Raw genomic sequence first — 25,483 nt, forward strand, 5'->3', positions numbered from 1 at the left:
CAGAGTCTTAGTACTAAAAGGGACCTACTAATAACAGTCTAAATTTGTTCATTTACTGTGAGGAAACTGCAATTCAAAGACAAGAAGAGACATCTCTCAGTTATAAAACTGGAAAATAATGGAACCAAAATTCAGACAGCTTTGTTTTGCGGTTCCACAGTTTCACATCAAAACTAAACATAAGACACTGCTTCTTTGGTACAGAGTATTCATTTTATGTGTTCTTAAATTAATACAGATATAGTACTAATAATAGAAGGAAATGGCTGTTTCAGAGATGATGATAGTGATAATTTAATTCAATCTAATTGCCCTCTTTATGATAGGCATTGTAAAGATGCCTATAAAAAAGTCATACAACCATCCCTTTCTTCAGAGAGAAGAGTTTGTAAGTGTATTATTTATTATTTGCCAGACTGGTGGTACTTCTTTTAATCTTAATGGATATATATATACCCTTCAAGATTAAAAGTCATCCCTGTTATAGTTACCATGATGGCTTGCCCAAGAACTGGAAGAGCTGAATGAACCTGATTTTCTAAGTGCTAAACAGATTTTCTAGGTTGCATTATTCATGATTCAAAAGTGCATAATTATGGCACAAATGCAATTAGAAAAATATTCCTGCTTAAAATATAAAATAGTCCCAATTTTGGTTCCATTGAGTAAGCTTCTGAAGATACAAGGTCAAACATGGTAGACCAGAGAGCCCTGGAGTCCATTTAAAGGAGAAGTGGCTCACTACTGATAAATTTTTACTAAAATCCTTGAGCCTATCAGGCTTTTTTGCGAGCAAGTCCTTCATTTCAATATGAAACGAAAATATGTAGATTGTGTTCAACTCAATGAAGATAAAATTGAACACATCTATGCATTTGCTTAAATACGACTGAAATGACTTTTGCTTCAGAATTATTAGTTTAAAAGAAATCAAACAGAAAAGTAGCTTAAACAGGGGTGAATACTTGCAACATATAATAGATTAATGGGTAATATGTGATGAGTTTATAAAAAGATTAATGATTAATGAATATAGAAAATGATACACATACAAATTAAAAAATGCAAGTGACCATTAAAAGATATGGAAAAATGTTTATGCCCAAAATAGCATCTATCAGATTATAAAATATTTTTAAACCAATAGAGTGATAATAAAGATGTAGGGAAATATATACTTTCATGCAATGTCTCCAAACAGTAATAAAATCTTTCTAAATGGCAATTTGGCAATGTATTTCAAAAGTTCAAGTGAGAATACCTTTTAATCCAATAAATAGTTTTATGTCCCAGGACTTATGCGAAGGAAAGAACTGAAAAAATGTGAAAATAATCATGTACAAGAATATTAATCAGAGCATTTTTTTAATAATAGTGGAAAATTGGAAAAAAACTAAATTTCCAATTTATATTAACATTAAACTAGAAATGTAATACAAAAGCAGCAGTCTAGTTAAATAAGGTACATTCATATAAAGCAATATCATTAAGTATTAAAACTCATACTATACAAAACTCTGGAAATAACTGATATGTCTAGTAATGGCACCAAATGAAATATTCTATAACCACATATCATAAAACAAGGCAGCCATTAAAGAGAATTCAGCAAATTTATATGCTGACATAGACAGATTTTTGATATATAGTTTTAAGTTGAAAAAACAAATCAGGGAGAAAAGTATGTAAATATAATAATTTTCCTGTGTATATCATATACATTACATTGGATGGAGTAGAGTACTTCTATATGGAATCATTAAAAAAAAAAACTTAACATGGTTAATTCAGACGTTAAAGGAAATCTTACTATTTTTCTTTTAGTAGAATATAACACATTTGAGAAAAGTGTATAAAGCATAAAAATAAAATTCAATAATTTATTAATCAGAGAACCCTCCTATAGCTATCATAAAGGTCAAAAAATAAAGCTCTTTGAATCAAAGAATGGAAAAGTAGTTGCCAGGGACACCAAGGGGTGATGGAGATGGAGAGCTACTAATCAATGGGCATAAAATTTCAGTCATGGAAAATTAATAAGTTCTAGAAATCTGCTCTACAATATTGCACCTTTAGTCAATAATAATGTATTATAAACTTAAAATTTTAAGACAGCTGATCTCATGTTAAGTGTGCTTACCACAAGAAAGGAAAAAAAGAAAAAAGAAATGAAGCATTGTCAACACTCTAGAAAGTCCCTTCATGTGTCCACTTAATTATCTTTCTTCTCTAATCCCAACGGAAGTCACTATACTGAATTTTAATTTGCTAAGAGTTTTATCATGTTAAATCTTATCACAATTTTCTTATCAAGATGACCACATGTTTTAGTCTGGTAATATGGTAAATTACATAGACTTTTAAATGAAAGCCAACTTTTAATTTTTAAAATAAATTCAAATTACTGATTTTATGACATATTGTCCTAATATATTCCTGGGTTAAATTTGTGAATACTTTGCTTTAAATTGTTTTTATATAAATTCATGTGATTTTATTTTTTGTTACTACGTACTTGGCAAGTTTGGTATTAAGGCATCACATTTTGGTTGGCATCAAGATTACACTGGCTTCATAAAAGAAGGGAAACAATTCTTTGCATGTCCTTCAGAGATACTTGCATATGCTACTTTTGTATGACATTTCTAGTTTTATATTAATCTAAACTCTTCAGGTAAATTATAAATTCCTTAAACCCAAGGATAATACCTAGGTTTTCTGTGTCCTTATTATTTAAACTTTTGCTTTGAATGCAGCAGGATTTCAACAAATAATCATTAGTACCTTAACAAGGAATATAAAAGCTGTCACCTATAAAAAATTAAATTCATATTATTAACCAGATGCATGAAAATTGTGATTTCCTTCCTTCATTTTTAGGACATCAGAAAGATCCTAGACTGTTAGGACTTGATCTCACCTTCAGGGTGTTCCTCATGTCTAAATACTGGTAAATTACATAATGTGGTATAATTACATTATACTATAGGCAATAGCCTGGCTGAGTAGATAAAACAACTATTTGGGAGGTTTTTTGGTTTTCTTTTTGTTTTTCTTTTCCTTTTTTGTGCACTATAATGATAGACATTAATGGAATTAATTATTACATGCTTATACATGTATACAATATAAAAATATTTTTTCAACATAGTTCTCAAAACACTGGCCAGAGCAAATAGACAGACGAAAGAAATTAAAGGCATAAAGACAGGAAAAGAGGAACTTAAATTAGCACTGTTTGCGGATGTCATGATCCTATACCTAGCAGACCCAAAAGGTTCTACCCAGAAACTTCTAGAGCTAGTAAATGAATTCAGCAAAGTGGCAGGATATAAAATCAACACGCATAAATCAAAGGCATTCCTGTATATCAGTGACAAATCCACTGAAATGGAAATGAGGACAACCACCCCATTCACAATATCCTCAAAAAAAAAAAAAATTAAATACTTGGGAATCAACCTAACAAAAGAGGTGAAGGACCTATACAATGAAAACTACAGAACCCTAAAGAGAGAAATAGAAGAAGACCTTAGAAGATGGAAAGATATACCTTGTTCATGGATAGGCAGAACTAACATCATTAAAATGGCAATATTACCAAAAGTACTCTATAGGTTTAATGCAATGCCAATCAAAATCCCAACGGTATTTCTCACAGAAATAGAAAAAGCAATAATGAAATTCATCTGGAAAAATAGGAGACCCAGATTAGCAAAAGTAATCCTAAACAGGAAGAGTGAAACAGGCGGTATAGCGATTACCAGATTTTAAACTATACTACAGAGCAATAGTAACAAAACCTCATGGTACTGGTACCAAAACAGGTAGGTAGACCAGTGGTGCAGAATAGAGGACACAGAAACCAATCCACAAAATTACAACTACCTTATATTAGACAAAGGTGATAAAAGCATGCAATGGAGAAAGGATAGCATCTTCAACAAATGGTGCTAGGAGAACTGGAAAGCCATATGCAACAAAATTAAATTGAATCCCTGTCTCTCACCATGCACAAAAGTTAACTCAAAATGGATTAAGGAGCTAGGAATCAAACCAGAAACTCTGCGTCTAATAGAAGAAAAAGTTGGCTCTAATCTCCATCTCGTGGGGCTGGGCTCCAAATTCCTCAATAGGACACCTATAGCACAAGAGTTAAAATCAAGAATCAACAAATGGGACTTACTCAAACTAAAAAGTTTTTTCTCAGCAAGAGAAACAATAAGAGAGGTAAATAGGGAGCCTACATCATGGGAACAAATTTTTACCCCTCACACTTCAGATAGAGCCCTAATCTCCAGAGTATACAAAGAACTCAAAAAATTAAACAATAAGAAAACAAATAACCCAATCAACAAATGGGCCAAGGATCTGAACAGACACTTCTCAGAGAAAGATATACAATCAATCAACAAATACATGAAAAAATGCTCACCATCTCTAGCAATCAGAGAAATGCAAATTAAAACCACTCTACGGTACCATCTCACCCCAGTAAGAAAGGCAGCCATTATGAAGTTAAACAACAACAAGTGCTGGCAAGGATGTGGGGAAAAGGGTACACTTGTACATTGCTGGTGGGACTGCAAATTGGTGCGGCCAATTTTGAATTATCAGTATGGAGATTCCTCGGAAAGCTAGGAATAGAACCACCATTTGACCCAGCTATTCCCCTTCTCAGACTATTCCCAAAAGATCTAAAATGTGCATACTACAGGGATACAGCGTCATCAATGTTCATAGCAGCACAATTCACAATAGCTAGACTGTGGAACCAATCTAGATGCCCTTCAATAGATGAATTGATAAAAAAAAAATGTGGCATATATACACAATGGAATATTACTCAGCACTAAAAAATAACAAAATCATGGCATTTGCAGGGAAATGACTGGCATTAGAGCAGATTATGCTAAGTGAAGTCAGCCAATCCCTAAAAAAACAAATGCCGAATGTCTTCTTAGATATAAGTGGGGGGCGGGGCAACTCAAAACAGAGCAGAGAGGAAGAGCATGAGAAGAAGATTACCATCAAACAGGGAGGAGAGGTGGGAGGGAATGGGAGAGAGAGGGGGAACTGCACGGAAGATGGAAGGAGACCCGCGTTGTTATACAAAAATACATATAAGAGGATGTAAGGCGAAGGGGAGGGAAAAAAATAAGAGAGAAAGAGAGAGAGAAATGAGTTATGGTAGATGGGGTAGAGGGAGGGGAGGGGAGAGAAGGGGAGGGAAGGAAGGATAGGAAGGGGATAGGAAGGGCAGCAGAACACAACAGACACTAGTATGGCAGTATGTATAAACGTGGCTGTATAATCAATGTGATCCTGCAATCTGTAAGAATTCATACCCCATTTGAAACAAATGTATGATATATGATATGTCAAGATCAATGTAATGTTTTGAGCAACTAATAAATTTCTGTTTAAAAAAAACAGAGAAAAAAAATATATTTTTTGGTCAATTTTGTTCCCCACTATCTCCCCTTTCCCTCTCTTCCTATCACCTTCTGTCCTGGACCTCTATTCTACTGGTGTCTCTTCTATATTTTCGTGAGATACCATCCACACCTTTTTTCTTTCCTTTTTTTATCTCTAGCTTCCACATATAAGATAAAACATATGACCCTTGACCTTCTGAGTTTAGTTTACTTCACTTAACATAATTGTCTCTAGTTCTATGCATTTCCCTGAAAATTACACAATTTTCTCTTCTTTATGACTGAATAAAATTCCATTGTGTAACCAATTTTCTTTATCTATTCATCCATTGATGGAAACCTAGGGTGTTCTATAGTTTGGCTATTGTGAATTGTGCTGCTGTAAACATGAGTATGTATCACTATAGTATGCTTAGAATGCTGACTTTAATTTGTTAGGACAAACACCAAGGGATAGTATAGCTGGGTGATATGGTGGTTCCTAGGCTCTCTAGTAACCTCCATACTGATTCCATAGTACTCATGGAATTATAAGCATGTGCCACCATGCCTGCCGAGTATTTATTATTGATATTCTTAATGGTCATAATTCTAACTGGAGTGAGATGAAATATTGTGTTTTCAATTTGTATTTCCTTAATTGCTAGAGATGTTGAACTTTTTATGTATTTGTTGGTCATTTGTATTTCTTATTTTGAGAAATATCTGCTTATTTCAGTTGCTCATTTATTGGTTGAATTATTTGGGATTTTGGTGGTTTTTTTAGTTCTTTAATATTCTGGATATTAATCCTCTGTCAGAAGAGTAGCTAGCAAAGATTTTTTTCCCATTCTGTAGATTCTCACAATTTTATTTCCTCTGATGTGCAGAAGCTTTTTAATTCGATGCCATCCCATTCATTAATTTTTGTTATTATTTCCTGAACTTTAGGAGTTCTGTTGAGGAAGTAGTTGCCTGCACCTATATGTTGGAGTGTCGATTCTATATTTTCTATGGCTTAAAAATGAAACTATTTTTGGATGAAATACATCTGAGCTAGAATTCAAACAACTCTGTTCCAAGTGATTTGTCTTGGTCATGTTATATTCTCTAGCCTCAGTGTATTTCTCTGAAAAAATAAAATAATAATAAAATATGCTTTACAAAGCTACCATGGGAGAAATTACATCTTTTAAACATCTAGGTGACTAACAGGGGGGGAAAGAGCATTTTTTAGGGCACATAAATTCTAACACAGAACCTTAAATTCTAATACAGAACGTTTTCAGTAGCAACCTCCAAGTTTTGTGTCTCTAAAACTGCAGTGCATACCTTAAATAGTCTCTAGCTGTTAACCTTTTCCTTTTGAGTTACTTTCTCCTCCACATCATAGTTTGACTTCTTACTTTTCCCACAACACTTATAAAAATTCATCTAGTTACAAAAACTTCACTGACTGATAATTTATTTTCCTACCTTACCTATGGTCTTGATAAACCCTTTCCCTAAACTTTTCTAAAATCTCCTACCAGGAAGGTCAGAGAACTGGAGGTATTGAGCCTATTTAACTGACTTGCCCTGTGAAATTAAAAGGAGTGTTAATCTCACTCTCATTTTAGAAACAAAAATGAGGCATAGGAAGGTCATCACAAGTTACAGATAAAAATGGCCACAAAGGAGAATAAGGTCTAGACAGTCTTTCATCATCATCCTTACACTATCAAATATCAGTCTGGGGTCAGTGTAGTATAACACTTGACCAAGATGGCTCCCAACATGCCTGTGAAATATAAATGTAGGGAAAGAGATGACAAGCAGTTCTGAATTTGGTAGGGGGATAACATGTCCTTGTATATTCACCATTTAGGTATTTTCAAGGCACACAATAAATGTAGTTGGTAAGGGCTATACACATGTGGTGCACTTAATATCACCTGCATTGTTCCAATTATTTTTTTAAATACTGAATAATATTCAACTTTATTGCTGGATGCAAGTCAAAGTTTGGAGGCCTCAAAACATAGTGACCTGTTAATGATACAGATCTACAATCACAATAAAAATTCAAAACACAGCCAGACATACATATAAATTTGTAGCAATACTCATTTCATTTGAAACCACTCAGAAACAGATCCATCCTCCTCCAATCTGCTATTCCCTAATTCATCTTGTTTGCCTTGGTTTATGCTAAAGGTAAACATGTATTTAGCTTAGGAAAGGAAATGGAAAAAAAACCAAAGGTGACCTAAACAATCTCTGCAGAGCAAGCCTTCTAATATGCAATCAGATAGCTTAGTCACACCACCCAAGTAAATCCAAATTACTCAAAATCTTTAAATAAATGATTCATTCCCCAATCCTACCTATTTTTTAAAAAGAATACATCCAGAGATACCAATACCATCCACATAACTGAAAGAAATAAGATTCTCTTTTTATTGATAAAACTATGTGAATGGCTTTGTATTTATATTACTAACTTAAAATTTCAAACGTATCGAAACACAGGCCACCCAGGGCTAACACTAAAGCTCCCTGGGTTTTGTACCAGTGAGCACATGGCTTTAGTCCATGTTCAACACTTAATTAAGAGATTTTTTCAAAGATTGTATTCTGGATTTACCGTCTTCTCAGAGGCCGGCTGCTGCAGTTCATTAACAGTCAACATCTGGCTGGAATGTTTTAAACTACTATTTTCCTTAGCTATAATATGGATGAAGTTTTTGTTATTTTAAGCAAACTTAAACAATGTCCTTGTATGGATTTCTAAAAATAATAATTAGTGACAGTGCAAATTGGTTTCTGACTTTTCTTATACCATGTAGCAAACTGCTATTAAAACATTCAAATTATACTCTAAATCTTTGGATAATTGTTAAATTCTTTTTATTTTATAAAGTAGATGTTATATTTTATTTTATAATGTAGATATGTCCTTAGTTTTTAAGTACAAGGTCTCATTCTCAAAGTTAACAATATTTCACTTAAATGCAGCTGTATACAAAGAAAAAACATAGCCTTAAAGTTTCTCAAGAAATTGGCCATTATAAACTCAGGAAAATGAAAACTTGAACTTATTTGGCACAGAACATTGAGCATTCCATGTATTCTGCTTCTCAACCTCAGAGGGCCCCAGCACAGTATGGATTTCAACTTCAAAAACACTTCTTTGAAAAGAGTATCAACTCGTGTCTATACAACCAATTTGCCCTTGAAATTAAGTTAACCAAATCTGTTCAGGGACTTAAGCAACTAGAAACCCTCCCTAAGTTTTTAAAAGGAATTTCATGAAGCTGCATAAGAATTTCTAGGCCTCAGCTGACACATATTTCAAAGTCTGGCTCAGAGAACTATTATAACACACACGTGGGTTCCCTCTGCCTGAAATGTTCCAGGGTCCCTCCCAGAGCTTTAAGTCAAGACACAGCCTTCTTTTCCTTTAAAATGTTCTTAAAACTTACTACTTACTTGAAATCTTCAGTTTAACTTCACCAAGGAGCCAATATTTTAGCCCTATTCCCCACTTACATATAAAATCCTTCACACCTTATATAAATTGATGCTCAATTAATAATCTTGTTAACATTTTAGCATGCACATTTAAGTTCCAAAAGAACATGGACAATTTCTTTATTTTTATTCTTTCTTTAATATAGTTTCTTTCCTTGTCAGTATAGGGTACAAGTAGTATGATACTCCTACGAGAAATAACTAGTATAAGTCACATCTTGCTATCTGTAGCTCAGAGCCCTCCAATGGCTATTACATTTAAAACAAAAGGCAAAGACTACAACATGGCCTCTGACCACCTCTCTCAGCTCACTTCCCACCACTGTGTCTCACTCCCTTTACCCCAGCACCCCAGTTACAGGGGCCTCTGCTATTCCTGGAACAGAAGGAACTTATTTTAACCTTAGGCTTTTGCACTTGCTATTTCCTCTGCCTCCCTTCTCGGCTCATTCTCTCAGGTCTCTGTTCAAATGTTCTCTCCTTGGATACCTCATTGCACTGCCACACTCAAGTGAAGGTTTTATACTCAATACATATTCTGGTTTATTCAGAATCACATGAATTGTGTTTTGGTAAATTGCTCAAGATATCTATACATGTACTGTCCCCTTACCCTACTGTTTCTGGCTGGTCATTCAACTTTCATCAACCAAGGTAATAAAGAGTTTCTCCTCCTTAGGCTTTACTATGGGAGATACAGTTCAACCCTACACTCTTCTATTATACTTCCCAGATCTCCCAAAGTGGGTCTTCTGAATATCATTTGCTCAGCCCACCATATCATAAATTCAATGTACACCCCACCTCATCCCAGCAGAGGAAGGAATTTGTTGATTGAAGCCAGCCTAACACACCTTAGTACGAAGACTAGCTGTTAGCTGCAACCTGTTTCACAGGTCAGCTAGCTACCTCCAAGATCCTTAGGAGGAACTTTTTCCTTCTTTCTTGGGTTTCAAGTACAACTCCAAGAACAGGTAAAAACTGAACAAAAGTCTAGAATAACCTGAATCCAGGGTTAACAAAATATACAAATATCTTGCAGAATACTCCAGCAACTAAAGTTTTTCTGACTTTTGATACTTAAACTTCAAAGAACATTCATATCATAGCAATAACTCTTTTTGAGAAAAAAAAATGTACATTCACATGCTGAATATTCAATACAGCAGTGTTAAAAAAACAGTAGGCAGAGTACTGGGATACTAGGAGTCAACAGAAAAAACAGATATTACTATGTAAAGTAACTGCTTGTTAACAAGCTTATTGTTTGATGTTCAAGAAAATTAGTGTGAGTGTTTTTCGTACAACTTCTCTGTTACTTACACAGAGAAAATTTTATTGTGTGTTTTTAACATTGTAGGAAACTAGAGGTTTTGAGTTGAGGAACAATGTGTTATACTTTTTGCTATTTAAAATAATAGTAAGTTGGGCTGGGGATGTGGCTCAAGCAGCAGTGCACTCGCCTGGCATGCATGTGGCCCAGGGTTGATCCTCAGCACCACATACAAACAAAGATGTTGTGTCCACCGAAAAACTAAAAGAAAAATAAATATTAAAAAATTCTCTCTCTCTCTCTTTAACAAAAATAAATAAATAACAGTAAGTCTTTGCTTAATGATTTTATGCCGAGCATCTGGCTTTTAGAATGAACTACTGCCTTTAAATGGAAGATGCCTGTATTTTCTTGGAATTTTTCACTCCAAACCTATGAACAAGCTTCTCCCTAGTCCTTTCTGATTTGGTCATATTCCAGCAGCTCATTTATTCCCAACCTCTAGTTTTGATTCATTGAATCCCTTCTTCCCTCCTCATCTTCCAGTTCCCCTGACAGTGCTCATTCAGGATATCCACTGCCTCTTTTCATTCTGTTCATTTATCCTTTCTATCCTTTCTTTATTTTATTTTTTCCAAGGAGATAATATACATAATCTATAAGAATAGATGGAGCTAAAAGCCTTAAAACAATAATAAAAGCAGTCCCTAGTTCTGAACCTCTCATCCCTATCCCCAGCGTGGTGTGCAGAGAGGCAAATATTTTCAACTTTTTGCTTTTGTTTCAAATTACCAAATAATCGAGTAAAACATTATTTCCTGGGATCCACTTTACACTTCATCTATTGCTTTCTTATTATGGTATGAGGATTTGAGCTATCTTAGAGCCACCCTTCCCCTACCAGTCCCAACTTTCTAAACAAAGTGATGCCAAAAAAATTTGTTTAAAACTTTATTCAGTGTGTTACTTATTGAAATTATTGTTCATAGATGAGCCAAACACTGGAAATTTATTGATTTTCTTTCTAGTACAAATGTTTTCCTATATTTAATAGTGGCTTATATACTTAGCATTATTTGTATATCTAGCTAAGCCTTCTCATACCCTATGATAGCTCTGTAAAAGCACCCTAATCCATTTCTCCACATGGTTGAATGTTTATTTATCAATTCTCTCTTTTTTTTTAACTGATAAGGTTTATCAGTTAGTTCCATTTCTTCCCCTCCCTCTTTTCATTTTAATCTGTGCTGTTTTCTAAACTGCTTGATGTTATGGGTATTGTGTTGGGATTTCCAGTGTTCGATAAATACCCATTTATTCTCTCCTGCATAGCATTTTCCATTTCCTAGTTTCAATATCATTTTCTTTCTTGGTTTTCTCTCTGATTATGGTAGATTGATTATGTCCCTCTCAACTTTCATTATTTGCATGTTGAAAATGTCTTGTATATCTTCACATTTGATTAGTTCATTTAAACAGATATTCTAGGCTAAAATTCATTGATATTTTAAAGACATTACTCTGTTGCCTTCTTCCAAAGCTGTATATGAGAAATTAATTTTCATTCCTGATCCATTGATTGTGATCTCTTTCCTTTCTTTTCTTTTGCCTTCTCAATCAACTTATAGTGTGTTTTCTATTAACACTTGAGTTTCCAAATTCAAAATTCCCAGAGGATATGGTTTAGTCTTTTTCATTTATTATGCAAATATCCAATGAGCCCTTTCAATCTGAGGAGTCACATTTTCACTTTGGAGACATACTATTTTTTAAAAAAAAAAATTCTAATGGCGGTTTCATCTATTTCTCCTTACTAACTGGAGATTTTCTGAGACTGATCCATAAAATCTGTTTTTCTCTCTTATTATCCATCTCTTTTTTCCCTATTTTAACAAATCTTCCAATCCTTATGTTTTGGGTATCACATCTGTAATATCCAAAAGTTCCATCTCATCGTTCTTTTATTTTTTTAATTATACTTTTTTTTTGAGGATTTAACATTTCATTTTATCTCTATGAGGACATTTCGTCTTCTTTGAAGCATTCTTCTGTTCTCAGCATTGTCTGTTTCCTCTGAATTCCTGCTTTTTCTTTGTTTCTTCATTTTGTTCATTTGTTTAATTTTGGAAGATTTCTTCCAAAATCTGATTAATCTTTGCTGCCCTATCATATTTAAGAATGACTCACTAAGGGGCTGGAGCTGGGGCTCATCGGTGGAGCACTTGCCTCACATGTGTGAGGCACTGGGTTCGATCCTCAACACCACATAAAAATAAATAAGTAAAATAAAGGTATTGTGTCCAACTACAACTAAAAAATAAATATTAAAAAAATAGACTCACTAAACAGCTGATGTAGAAACTTTGAAAAATGGGCTTCTAACGGGGATCACAGAGTAGCTGGAGAATTTTTATGGTGAGGGAAGTGGGTGGCAGTCACCAAATGTCAGTATCTAGACCAAATGTCAGATTTTTCTATGGGACAGCTCCATTTCTTCTAAGAAGGATCCTCTAACAATCCTGGTGGGATGTAGGGTGGTAAGACTGTCAGTGTGCTAGAGCTAAACAGAGGAAGGAAATTCCTCTGTTCAGATGTGTCATGTCCTACAATCCCCTATGTATTGTCTTGCCTTTCTCAGTGCTCAGAGTTCCCAAGAGCAGAAGATCTCTGGGCGTTTCTACAGAGATTCCTGCATATATAGAAGAAATGGTCCCAGGTAGGAAAGGATTTTGAGGGTCTACTAATCCTCAAAAAGACTTTCAAATAAAAACCACTCACCAAATTACCCTCCTTTCTTCCTACTCCTTCCAGAGAGTTGTGGGATGAGTCAGCTACTTCCATCTATATCTCCTTCCACAGGCACTTGGCTTTGACCTTTCTCCATCCTGCCAAGTCATGCACCATTCTTCCATCCACTTTCCATCTTTGTGGTTAAGGGCTATTTATGTCTCCTTGTTTTATCAAAGACAGAGTTTATACTCCCTTTTCTTTATTTTCCCTATTGCTTGCGGATGACTTTTTAGAAAAAAAAAGACTGAATAAAAGACAGAAAGGAAGAATAAATAAGACTTTATTTTGCCATCTTGAAGCCAGAAATCTCCAGTCCTTTTTCATAACTATTTTATCACCACATTCTCTTTTCTACCAATATCATTCTGGTTCATAATTCTGGCTTCTGGATCACAGTGTGGCTAAACATTTTGTTAGGCTGATTTCAGACATGTGACAGTTTATTAATGAATTAACAATTTCCACATCTACTTATCAAATCCCATGTGCAGTAGTTGCTATCTACAACTAAATGAGGTCCACTCAATATAAAATAATTGAGAGGGCATTAGTCATCAATCTCCTGTAGGATTCAGTATACATGTCAAACACACATATTATTCTGTTTGTTCCCCTGCCCCTCCATTCTTACACTTCTCTTTACCCCAGGAGGCTGACTTCTATGAACAACTCCTTCACCCATTTCCATTTATTGCCATTTCCATCCATGTCACTCTTTTTTCCCCTGCCTTGCTGGCAAAATGTAGAGAGAGATTATTCCGGAGCCTCAGCTCTTAAAGTTTAATGGCTTCCAGCCTCACAAGGAAACCCTACCTAGTTGGTTCCCTTGATCCTTAATAAATAATTACTTTATTAAACTCTCTTCAGTTATACCCAATGTGCCATTTGTTCCCTGCTGGGACACTAACTGATACATCAATAAAAAAGAAGATTTGGGGCTGGGGTTGTGACTCAGTGATAGAGCGCTTGCCTAGCATGCACGAGGCACTGGGTTTGATCCTCAGCACCACATAAATGTAAAATAAAGATATTGTGTCCACCTAAAAATAAAAATAAAAGAAAGAAGATATTATACTAGTTCATCTCTAAAATTCCTTGAGTCCTTATGCTCTATGATTTTTACAATTCATATATACAATTGGCACTTAATTAAAGACTCTTACAGGCTTCCTTTTGATCAAGATTCTGTCTCACTCCAGGATTTAAAAAAAAAAGAACTCTCCATAAAATTATGCTCAGCCCATAGAAAATATTAGTATTGTTAGTATAACTTAAACTAGCAGGGAAAGCCAGGATATACATACCATTCCCTTTATGTTGTAGGTATTTTAGTTACAAATTCCAATAAAAATATATTTGCTATTTTTTGCTTGGAAAACAGAGACAGTCAGAATTAATTCCAAGAGTTCAAGTGTTTATTTATCTTTTATTTCTTTTGCATTAGAGATTCATATTACCAAGAGTCATAAAAATGCAAAAAAAAAATTAGTTTCACCAATTCTCCCATTAAAAAAGTGAATTCCCATATGGAAAAATAAAAGACCCAGAATAGGAAAAGCAACTCTAAGCAGGAAGTGTGAATCAGGCAGTATAGCAATACCAGATTTCAAACTATACTACAGAGCAATAGTAACAAAAACAGCATGGTACTGGTACCAAAACAGGCGGGTGGACCAATGGTTTAGAACAGAGGACACAGAGACTAATCCACAAAGTTACAACTATCTTATATTTGATAAAGGGGCTAAAAGCATGCAGTGGAGGAAGGATAGCATCTTCAACAAATGGTGCTGGGAAAACTGGAAATCCATATGCAAAAAATGAAACTGAATCCCCTTCTCTCGCCATGCACAAAAGTTAACTCAAAATGGATCAAGGAGCTTGATATCAAATCAGAGACTCTGCGTCTGATAGAAGAAAAAGTTGGCTCCAATCTACATATTGTGGGGTCAGGCTCCAAATTTCTTAATAGGACACCCATAGCACAAGAGTTAATAACAAGAATCAACAAATGGGACTTACTTAAACTAAAAAGTTTTTTCTCAGCAAGAGAAACAATAAGAGAGGTAAATAGGGAGCCTACATCCTGGGAACAAATTTTTACTCCTCACACTTCAGATAGAGCCCTAATCTCCAGAGTATACAAAGAACTCAAAAAATTAAACAATAAGAAAACAAATAACCCAATCAACAAATGGGCCAAGGACCTGAACAGACACTTCTCAGAGGAGGACATACAATTAATCAACAAGTACATGAAAAAATGCTCACCATCTCTAGCAGTCAGAGAAATGCAAATCAAAACCACCCTAAGATACCATCTCACTCCAGTAAGATTGGCAGCCATTAGGAAGTCAAACAACAACAAGTGCTGGCAAGGATGTGGGGAAAAGGGTACACTTGTACATTGCTGGTGGGGCTACAAATTGGTGCGGCCAATTTGGAAAGCAGTATGGAGATTCCTGGGAAAGCTGGGAATGGAACCACCATTTGATCCAGCTATTCCCCTTCTTGGACTATTCCCTAAAGACCTTAAAAGAGCGTACTATAGGGACACTGCTACAACAATGTTCATAGAAGCACAATTCACAATAGCTAGACTGTGGAACCAACCTAGATGCCCTTCAATAGATGAATGGATAAAAAAAAATGTGGCATTTATACACAATGGAGTATTACTCTGCACTAAAAAAATGACAAAATCATGGAATTTGCAGGGAAATGGATGGCACTAGAGCAGATTATGCTAAGTGAAGCTAGCCAATCCCTTAAAAATAAATGCCAAATGTCTTCATTGATATAAGGGAGCAACTAAGAACAGAATAGAGAAGAAGAGCATGAGAAGAAGATCACCACTAAACAGGGACGAGAGGCGGGAGGGAAAGAGAGAGAGAAGGGAAATTGCATGGTAAAGGAAGGAGACCCTCATTGTTATACAAAATTACATATAAGAGGAAGTGAGGGGAAAGGGGAAAAATAAACAAGAGAGAGAAGTGAATTACAGTAGATGGGGTAGGGAGAGAAGAAGGGAAGGGAGGGAAGGGGAAGGGAGGGAAGGGGAGGGGAGGGGGGGGAGGGAAAGGGAGGGGAGGGGGGATAGTAGAGGATAGGAAAGGCAGCAGAACACAACATACACCACTAGTATGGCAGTAGGTAAAAAAGTGGATGTGTAACCGATGTGAATCTGCAATATGTATATAGGGTAAAAATGGGAGTTCATAATCCGCTTGAATCAAATGTATGAAATATGATATGTCAAGAGCTTTGTAATGTTTTGAACAACTAATAAAAAAAAATTTAGTATCAAAAAAAAGTGAATTCCTTAACTTCAAACCTCTCTCCAGATATCAAATTATCTCTTTCCATGAATAGCCAGGAATTTTTGATCCAACAAACTTTTCCACTTTCTTACCTCTCATAGACCCTTCAACCCATTCCTGTCTTAAATTGTTCTTGCTATGGTTTTATTCAATTTCTTTGTTGCTATATTAAATGACTACTTCTCAGGCCTGTCTTGCTTAACCTCTTGACAACTGTGGACAACATTGCCTTTCATTTCATGAAACATTCTCTTCCTTGTCTTTGCTGTTGGTTCACCTTTCTGGTTTTCCTACTTCTTAGACTTCTTCAGTGAACATCTCTTCTTCTGCCCATCTCTTACATGTTCATGCTTATTGGGGTTCTGTCCTAGTCTCCCTTTTCCTTCCATCTATACTCCACCACTGGATGTTCTCATCCCCTCCAATGGCTTCAAAAGTCAATTATATATTTAATAGTTCTTATATTGATCATCTCAGGTCCAGATCTCCCTTCCTCACCTTCAGAGTTTGTTTGTTTGTTTGTTTGTGCAGTTCTGTGGTTTTAACCCAGGGCCTTGAACATGTACACAATGCTCTACCTTGGAGCTACATCCCCAGCACTCCACAGATTTGTTTTCATTAACTAAATAATTTAAAACTCCATTAGTATGCACAAAAGATTCCTCACACTCCATGTTTCAGCTTCCCCTCTAACCTAATTTCCATCTATATTCCTTATTCCAATGAACCACACCAAGTCAGAAACCTGAACCTAATCCTTGATTCTTTGCTTTCCCTATCCCCATACCCAGTGACCAAATCCTACTGATTCTGTCCAAGATATACCTTGATTCTATTATCCAATTCTCTCCATTCTCACTACCATTATCCCAGACCAAATCACCTCCCTACTGTTAATATTGTTACCCTCAAATCCAGACTTCATAACATAGCTAGCAAGATTTTTCTAAAACATAGATGCAATTATGTTACCCTCTTCCTAAAACCCTGCAGTGGTTTCCTACTACTTTCAAGATGAAACCCTCAACATGGTTTACAAAGCCCAGTATCTTATCTCAAAACCAGTACCCAATTACCATATGCTCCAGCCATAATGAGTCCCTTTTAGTTCCTCCAACAAGCCATGAACATTCTTACTCTAGATAATTTACATTATTTTCCCTCAACCTAATAAATGTTTATCTAATGTTATCAGTGTTATACCATTAGTATTTCTTGACTAGCATCTACAATTCCTTGAATGCTTGATACCTTAGCTTTGATCCTGTTCTCTCTAGGTCTGGGTTAGATTTGCTTCCATAGCATGCTAATTATCCATTTATCACATTCTATTATAATTACCTATTTACTTATCTTTTTTAGATCATTAGTATGACAAGGGTAAAGATTATGCCTATTATATCTCCAATGCTTTGAATGCTACATAATACAAAGTGGCCACTAAAAATGATTGAATAATGAACAAACCAACTATCAGATTAAAAGTTGTACCCAGGAAGGCATATTTTACATAGATACTTCCTTTCCCTCCCTTTCTTCTCATAAAACAAATACAAAGTAAGCTATCCTTTCCCCCAATAAACCATTACTTACAAAGCTATAATAATGGATATCTACACATAAAAATTGAATAGAATTCTGAATCTTTGCTTTCTCCTTCATTTCTCCTTGTGTACCTATATATAAAAATTTCAAGCTGAAAGTTTAAACATGCTTTAAAGAAACTAAGCTGTGTTGACTTTCTCTTGATCTGCCTGATGCCCAATCTGTTCCCAAATCATCTGTAAACTTGATAGTTTATACATGGAATAAAAAGAACTTATAAGAACACTTTATTTGAACCAGAACACCAAGTGTTAATTAAAGCTGAGCACACCTGCACTGAACTGAAAAGTCAGAGATTTATGTGAACTTATAAAGTTAAGGCTTTCTGACCTCTTGCAGGATTTATATTTCCTTTAAATAAGCATTTTCCCTTTGAAATGCAATTTTTTAAGTTTATTTCAGTGACTAACCTACTCACATAAACAAATACGCTGCTCACTTCCTTTATTACCTATTCTTTACCCTTTTTACCCACTGGCTTGTCAAATATTTAATTTAAAGTTTTGGGTGAAAATAAGCAGGCCCAACCATGAGGACTAGAATTTCTTGTTCTAAATTAACTTGTTAATGAGGTAACCTTTAAAAAAAAATCCTTGCATTCAAAAACGATATTTAATCAAGAGTATTTTAATACAGTAATTCATAGACCTGTTCACTCAGTTTGGAAAATATCAGTTACCTTATAGTGTTTTATCACAGGCAAGACTTCTTAGGCTGCAGTGTTTATCTACATATGTAGTCCTTTCAAATGAGACAAAGTTTTTCAATCAAGGAAGACATTCTGATTTTGAGATTTGGATGCTAATGCCTTAAAAGAGGACTCTGTGAGGTTTACTATGAAAGGCAGTTACCTTAGATAGGTTCATTCCCAGCACTGTAAGTGTCACTAAGCCAGCACAACAGACCAAAGCACTAGAGCTGGAGAGGCCAGAACTTGGTGGGATATTTCCATCTACCAGGCAGTTCATTCCAGTCAGGTTACTAAGACCAAAGTGTTCCTAGAAACATAAGGAAAAATAGCAATAGTAGTTTCATAGTTGAATTCAATGAGTATCAAAATCTTCTTTCAAAAGTTTACCAATAAGGGCTGGGGCTGGGGCTCAGTGGTAGAGTCCTCGCCTAGCATGCAGGAGGCACTGGGTTCGATCCTCAGCACCACATAGAAATAAAATAAAGATATTGTGTCCACCTAAAACTAAAAATTAAATATTTTTTTAAAAAGTTTATCAACAAATTTACTATCACATTTGTAGAAACTAGTTATATGATTCAAAGTAGTGGAGACGACACATGATATTTGATTTAATGGCTCTTGCCTTTAGACTAAGGTCATCTGAAGATTATTTTTTCCTTTTTTCATCAAAAAGCTACTGATTCATTTCCTGAAATTGCCATGAATGTTCTTTTTCTTGACTATTGATTTGAACAAATATGGAAAAAATACAAAAAGTAGTTATAATTAAGCTTACCAAAAACAAGAAATACACAATCATTAGCAAGGTAGGTTAAAAACTGTGGCTCACATCATCAGCACTGTTATTATAAATATGCCTACACAGTGGCATGTTTCCATGGAGTATCTTGCTTCGAAAGCCGTCTGAAGAAAAAGAGCTCCAAACTTTCTCAGTACTATCTTACTTATTTAAAAAAAAAAAAAAAAGCCTAAGCACCAGCAAATTCAGAGACTTTTCCAAGATCACACAGAGGAACCTGGGAGTAGGGCCCAGGTCTCTGATTCCCAGTTGAGAACTTCTCTCCCACAGTTAGAAACCTAGGCCAGCATACTGTCACCGTGATTTAATATAAATCAGCTATATGAGGAAATCCAGATTTTTTAGTAGAGTTTATAGATACAATCTAGCCATATGGTAGCTATAAAGACAGTCAAATTATAATTCAACCACAAATGAGAATGCAGACTCCAAATGAGGCAGGAAAACTGTTTCTACAAATCAGACTCTGACTTAAAAGGTGGAAAGTTCTGGGGCTGGGGTTGTGGCTCATCTAGCACGTACGAGGCCCTGGGTTCAATCCTCAGCACCACATAAAAATAAATAAATAAAATAAAGGTATAAAATAAATAAATAAATAAATAAGGGTGGAAAGTTCTAACATACTTACAGGAATATCTAAGACTAGGACACTTTGGATGATATTGCAACCTTTGTGGAATAGGATTAAAAATAAATTTAAAGTTACCTCCTCCTTAAGAAAAAGTACCATCATCTTCACAAATTACTCAAACAACTCAAGACCAAAGAATGAAATACTATTATATTGCCTAATTATGCATTTCATCAGACATATTATTCTAGGGAGAAATTTCAATAAACTAGTTGGAATTACCAAAGTAACAACAAAACTCTGCAAATAAAAGAGTTTTTCTTCTTAATTTTTTTGTCCTTTTTTCTTAGTTGGCAAAACTCATGCACCACAAAAGAAGAGATTCACTTGGATGTACTTCTCTTCTTGATTTCAAGTCATCTAAAAATTTCCTTCCAGAAATACAAACAAATTATAAACTGAAACACTGCTGTTGCCAATGCCCTTTCATACCAAACATCAGACAGCTTGTTTTAAAAAAGTAATCCTTGGAAAATACTATATATTTAACTATAAACTGATCCACAGGATGTCTTGAATGTGAATCATACTTACAAACTTATCACGCAATGTTTAAATTAAAATGTACAACAGATTCAAAAACGCACATGAGTTGTGCCAAATTCTGTAATAGCTCTATCCCAAAAGGATAACATGTTCAATTTCATATAAACAGATTATCCTCTGGAACTTTCTAGTATTAAGATTTCTGAACAGGCTAACATTTAAATTGCTCTTCTGCCAAAAGTTCATTGTACAAACCTGCTTTTCTACACATAAGTTGTCAAACCAAAGAGGCAGGCTTTAAACCCTAGAAGGCTCAAAAGCAACACAAAACAACACTCATTATTTAAGCCTCTTTATCCATCTGCTACAAAAAATCATGTTGTTATAAGAAGATCTTATTGCATTTGCCAGGCAAACACTTCCAAATTCCCACTAATGTATAGGATAAGCCAGATGATTTTAGGATTAAAACCCACCAATAATTTCTCCCATAATTTATGACCTTGTGTCTGGGAGAGAGACACAAACACAACAAAGAAATGAATATGGTAACTCTAAGACCAGAATTAGAGTATAGGACTACACATCAGATAAAATTTTGATGCATTTCTGTAATGACAGGTCATTAAGTTCTAGGCTACTCCTGACAAAGTTTCAGAAAGGACCAGCAGGCAGTTAGGAACACAAGGTCTCTAAAATCTAGGTTAGCTTGTTTATTACTGACTCACTTCTTAATATCATTGACCTATGATTCTAAACAAGAGTCACTACATCTAAAACACATACTGAAATATGAAAGTCATTCTAAAAACAGCAAATATTGATTTTTCTGTTTGTCTTCATACTTTTTTAATTATAAGAGAAAATAGAGATATCATTCATACATTTTTAATTGTGAGAGAAAATGGAGATATACATTTTCCTGTTCTCGCACATGGCATTAGATATTTTCAAGGTAATTATTTAATGTTTCTAGGACACTACTTGTACAAATACATTTCACTACATCTTTTTTTTAACCCTACCTGGAGTCGCAATAATAATACTAGTTAGCATTTAATGAAGTCCTACAAGCATCAAGAACTCTGTCATCCTTGTAACAACTCTTTTGGGATAGCAGTGGCATCATTTTACAGGTAAATCTGAGACTTAGGTTAAATTAATATAGGGCTGGGGATGTGGCTCAGCGGCCCAGGTTCGATCCTCAGCACCACATACCAACAAAGATGTTGTGTCTGCCGATAACTAAAAAATAAGATATTAAAATTCTCTCTCTCTCCCTCTCTCCCTCTCTCTTTAAAAAAAAAAAAATTAATATAGCTGGATAGAGCCCAGATTGAAACCTAGGGCTGTCCAACCCTAAATCCTTACAATATACTTCTATATATCCAAAGAAAAAAACTATAAAAAATTTATTAGAATATATCCTTAACAGAAAACATGACTTAAAAACACAATTTAAAGATTTAACCAGACAGATGTTGTCAGATGCACCTGATTTATGAACAGCCAGCTATATGAAAGCCCACTGTTGCCCTCTGTGAATACTACCCAGAAACAGTCATATCTTCCTGCCTTTTGAAACATAAATTAGCAAAAATAGAAGAGAAACATCAGTTAGTATCGAGAGGAGACCAAAATGATACAGTAAATAAAATAAATGTGACATAATATACCCAATAATCTCAAATGCTAGCATTACCTTATGAACCAATTTACCTGAATTCCTTTAAATCCACATAGGAAATAGTTGTGCCACAAAGGATTTGTTCGGTCAATCTGAATGTTATTTGCACTAGTACTGAAGTCCCTGCAAAAACAAAAGCCACCATTAATTTAAACCTTAGGCCTTAAACTGCGAAATCAATGGCAGACTACTGCCATCTTGTGCTAAGATAGTGATACTGACATCTCCTTTTCCCTTTACTTTCAATATATGTACTTCAGTCTACTCCAAAACAATGAACATCTCCAGCTGCTAAAAGTTAAGAGAGGAAGTTGTAGTAGCCTTAATGACTAAACTGCCTTTAACTGACCTCTTTTATTTCCTGAAACAGAGAGGAACCAATATATTTTAGTATAATTTACAACCATTTTCTCTTTCATGTTAGTCCTTGTTAAGTTGGTGTAAACCACATGAATGCTTTATCCTCTGGGCCTGCAGTTTGGCAGACCCCCAACTGAAACAGGAGTACTCAAAGCCCTCTTTCCCCACACTCTCTGCCACACATCCTATTTGACCATCTGTGGAATTTAAGAAAAAGAAATAACAAGCAAAACAAATAATTATTCTAATGGATCATAACCCATTGGGGGTAAGATTCTATGAGTCTATACTAATGAATAAATAGCTAAATGAATGAGAAAACTCTTTTTTGGATCAAAATGCCAACAAATAAATGTAGAAGAAATTATACAGAAATTAAAAAATCACTTTATGCTGAATTCCATGATAATTGTTTCAGGAAAAAATCATCAATAGATGTTAAAATTACAGAGTAAAAATCTAATGATGGGGCTGCAGTTGTGGCTCAGTGGTAGAGTGCTCGCCTAGCACGTGCGAGGCCCTGGGTTCAATCCTCAGCACCACATAAAAATAAATAAATAAAATAAAGAAGATATTGTGTCCAACGACAACTAAAAAATAAATATTTTTTTTTAAAAATCTAATGAGAAAAAGATATTTACATAGAGTCTAAATGCGTCCCCACCAAATATTTTTAATTAAAAAAATGATAACTTTATGGTAAAAAATATCTGGCAGACATCACCTTAACCAAATATTCAAAATTAACATCACCAATAAAAGGATATTATGTGCTTCCTTGATATAATGCATTGAGGATATATTCCTGGATATGTGTTCAGTCTTCTTAGTCACTATTTTGTGACTTCTGTGAAGAAAACTTGAAATGAAAGATAAATAAATAGATAAGACAGTCAAAGAATAAAATATAGGAATGTTGCAAGGATCAATAGAAAAGAGAAAAGCAAGGCAAGATCCCCCATGTTGAATCAATGTTTTCCATATAATTTATTAAATATCTACTATGTGCCAGTCTTTGAAATCAATACCTTCCATGCATTTCTTAACTCAGTAACATGAATACATCATCTCTACCAAAAAATAGTTAGTGACTGATCACTTAAGTGCGCAAGATATGCAGAGGAAGATAAAGGTAAAAGGCAGAGGACTTGTCTTAAGAATTTGTAATGTAGCCAGGATGCCATGAATACAAACCACTACCAGACAGTACAGTTATGTGATAATGTGTAATATGAAGTGGGATATGAGGCTGAAAGGGTATTATTTCTATAGTCCAGCAGTGGACAAAGAGGAAAGGCCTTTCAGGAGGCTCAGAAAGGCTTAGTGACTTTCCAAGGACACAGTCTGACTTCAGCTCACAAACATTTCATTCTGTTATTACCCATGGAAGTCAACAAAGGGTTACAGAATTTGGAAGCAGATAAAATTTATGTTAGCAAATCTGATGGACTGTGTTCCTAGTTAAGAGAGGATCTTGAAAGTCATAAAGAAAAGAAAATGTGTATATTCAGAAAAGTGGAAGAAAATTGTAAAGAGGTAGAAAGCTAGATAAGCAACATCAAGGAAAAAAGGTGAATAGTTCAAGAATTAAAAGTATAGGCTGTCTGTCATAGGGGGGAAAAAACGCTCTTTAATTAGCTAATTAATTATTGCTTTTTCCGGTATCCTTGTCTGGCCTTTCTGCTTAGTCATTTCCTAAATTTCAAACCCAGTCACTCATTTTCCTGCACTCTATCATCTGTATGTTTTCTCTACTCCTGCCCCCATGTTGTAGAATTCTGAGAATAAAGTTCCTGAAAATGAGCATAAATGATTCACTACATTGATACTTTCCACTTATATATTTTACTCATTCATTCACTTGTTCTTCCAACATTTTCCTAGTGTCTATCCTGTTTGTATGACTGGTATAGGGCTAGAAAATGTACAATAATAATAGCATCAAGAATGTGAAATATTTAGAAATTTGACAAAAGATGGAAAAGAAATGTATCCTGAAAATGACAAAATATTTCTAAGAGAAACTGAAGACCTAACTAAAAGGGGAGAAAGATTCATGGACTGAAAGATTCAAAATTGCTAAGAGCCAATTCTCTCCCAAATTATATATTCAGTACAACTCTAATCGTAATCTTGGCATGCTTTCTCATAGAAATTGAATAGCTAATTCTAAAATTACTAAGCAAAGGCAAAGACTTAGAATAACCAAATCACTTTGAAAAAGACAACATTAGGAGACTTATACCACTTGATTTCAGGATGTGTTATAATGCTATAGTTATCAGACAGTATGTTAATGGAATAAAAATAGGTCAATGGGATAGAACAGAATATAGAAATAGGCTCTCACATTGGTCTATTTGTCTATCTTTATGCCAATAAGTGGTGGGAAATAACTGGATAGTCATATGCACAAAAACAAATCACAACGTTTATCTCATAGTACATACATAAATGAGCTAAAAATGGATCATATACCTAAATGTAAGAGCTAAAACTAGAAAACTTTTAGAAAAAACATAGGGAAATCTTTAAATAATCTTGGATTTTGCAAAGAGTTCTTTAGTACAGTTAAAAATATAAATTATAAAGAAATTATAGGATTTCATCAAAATTTTTCTTTTCTCCTCACTAGTAATTATAATGTACAATTAAAAAGTTAACTAAAATAAAATCTTTCTTTCCTCAAAAGACATGGTAAAGAAAGTGAAAATTTAAGTCATATACCAGATGAAAATATTTGCAAAACATGTCTGACAAGGACTTATACTACACAAGAAACTCTTACTGGGTCAATAATAATATAAGATTAAAAAAAAAACTAAAAATGGGCAAAGATTTACATAAATCCTTCAACAATGAACATATCTATTGCTATGGTTTAAATATGTCTACCCCAAAATTCCTG

General features: G+C 34.6%; 1 protein-coding gene across 6 annotated transcripts in view; it reads right to left on the minus strand.

Moving 5' to 3' along the window:
* The window catches only part of GALK2 (galactokinase 2), a 125,235-nt gene that overhangs the window by 63,754 nt on the left and 35,998 nt on the right, over window positions 1-25,483 (minus strand). For 5 of the 6 annotated variants that reach the window (XM_081292148.1, XM_081292152.1, XM_081292147.1 and 2 more), the window contains 2 exons: window positions 22,248-22,338; window positions 18,770-18,916 (listed from right to left, as the gene is read on the minus strand). In XM_081292148.1, the coding sequence (XP_081148274.1) occupies window positions 18,770-18,916; window positions 22,248-22,338 (238 nt within the window). The remainder of the gene's footprint in view (window positions 1-18,769; window positions 18,917-22,247; window positions 22,339-25,483) is intronic. The other variant, XM_081292149.1, reaches the window with a different exon arrangement.

Source organism: Spermophilus citellus, assembly GCF_964194105.1.
Source record: "Spermophilus citellus genome assembly, chromosome: 4".
NCBI lineage: Eukaryota > Metazoa > Chordata > Mammalia > Rodentia > Sciuridae > Spermophilus > Spermophilus citellus.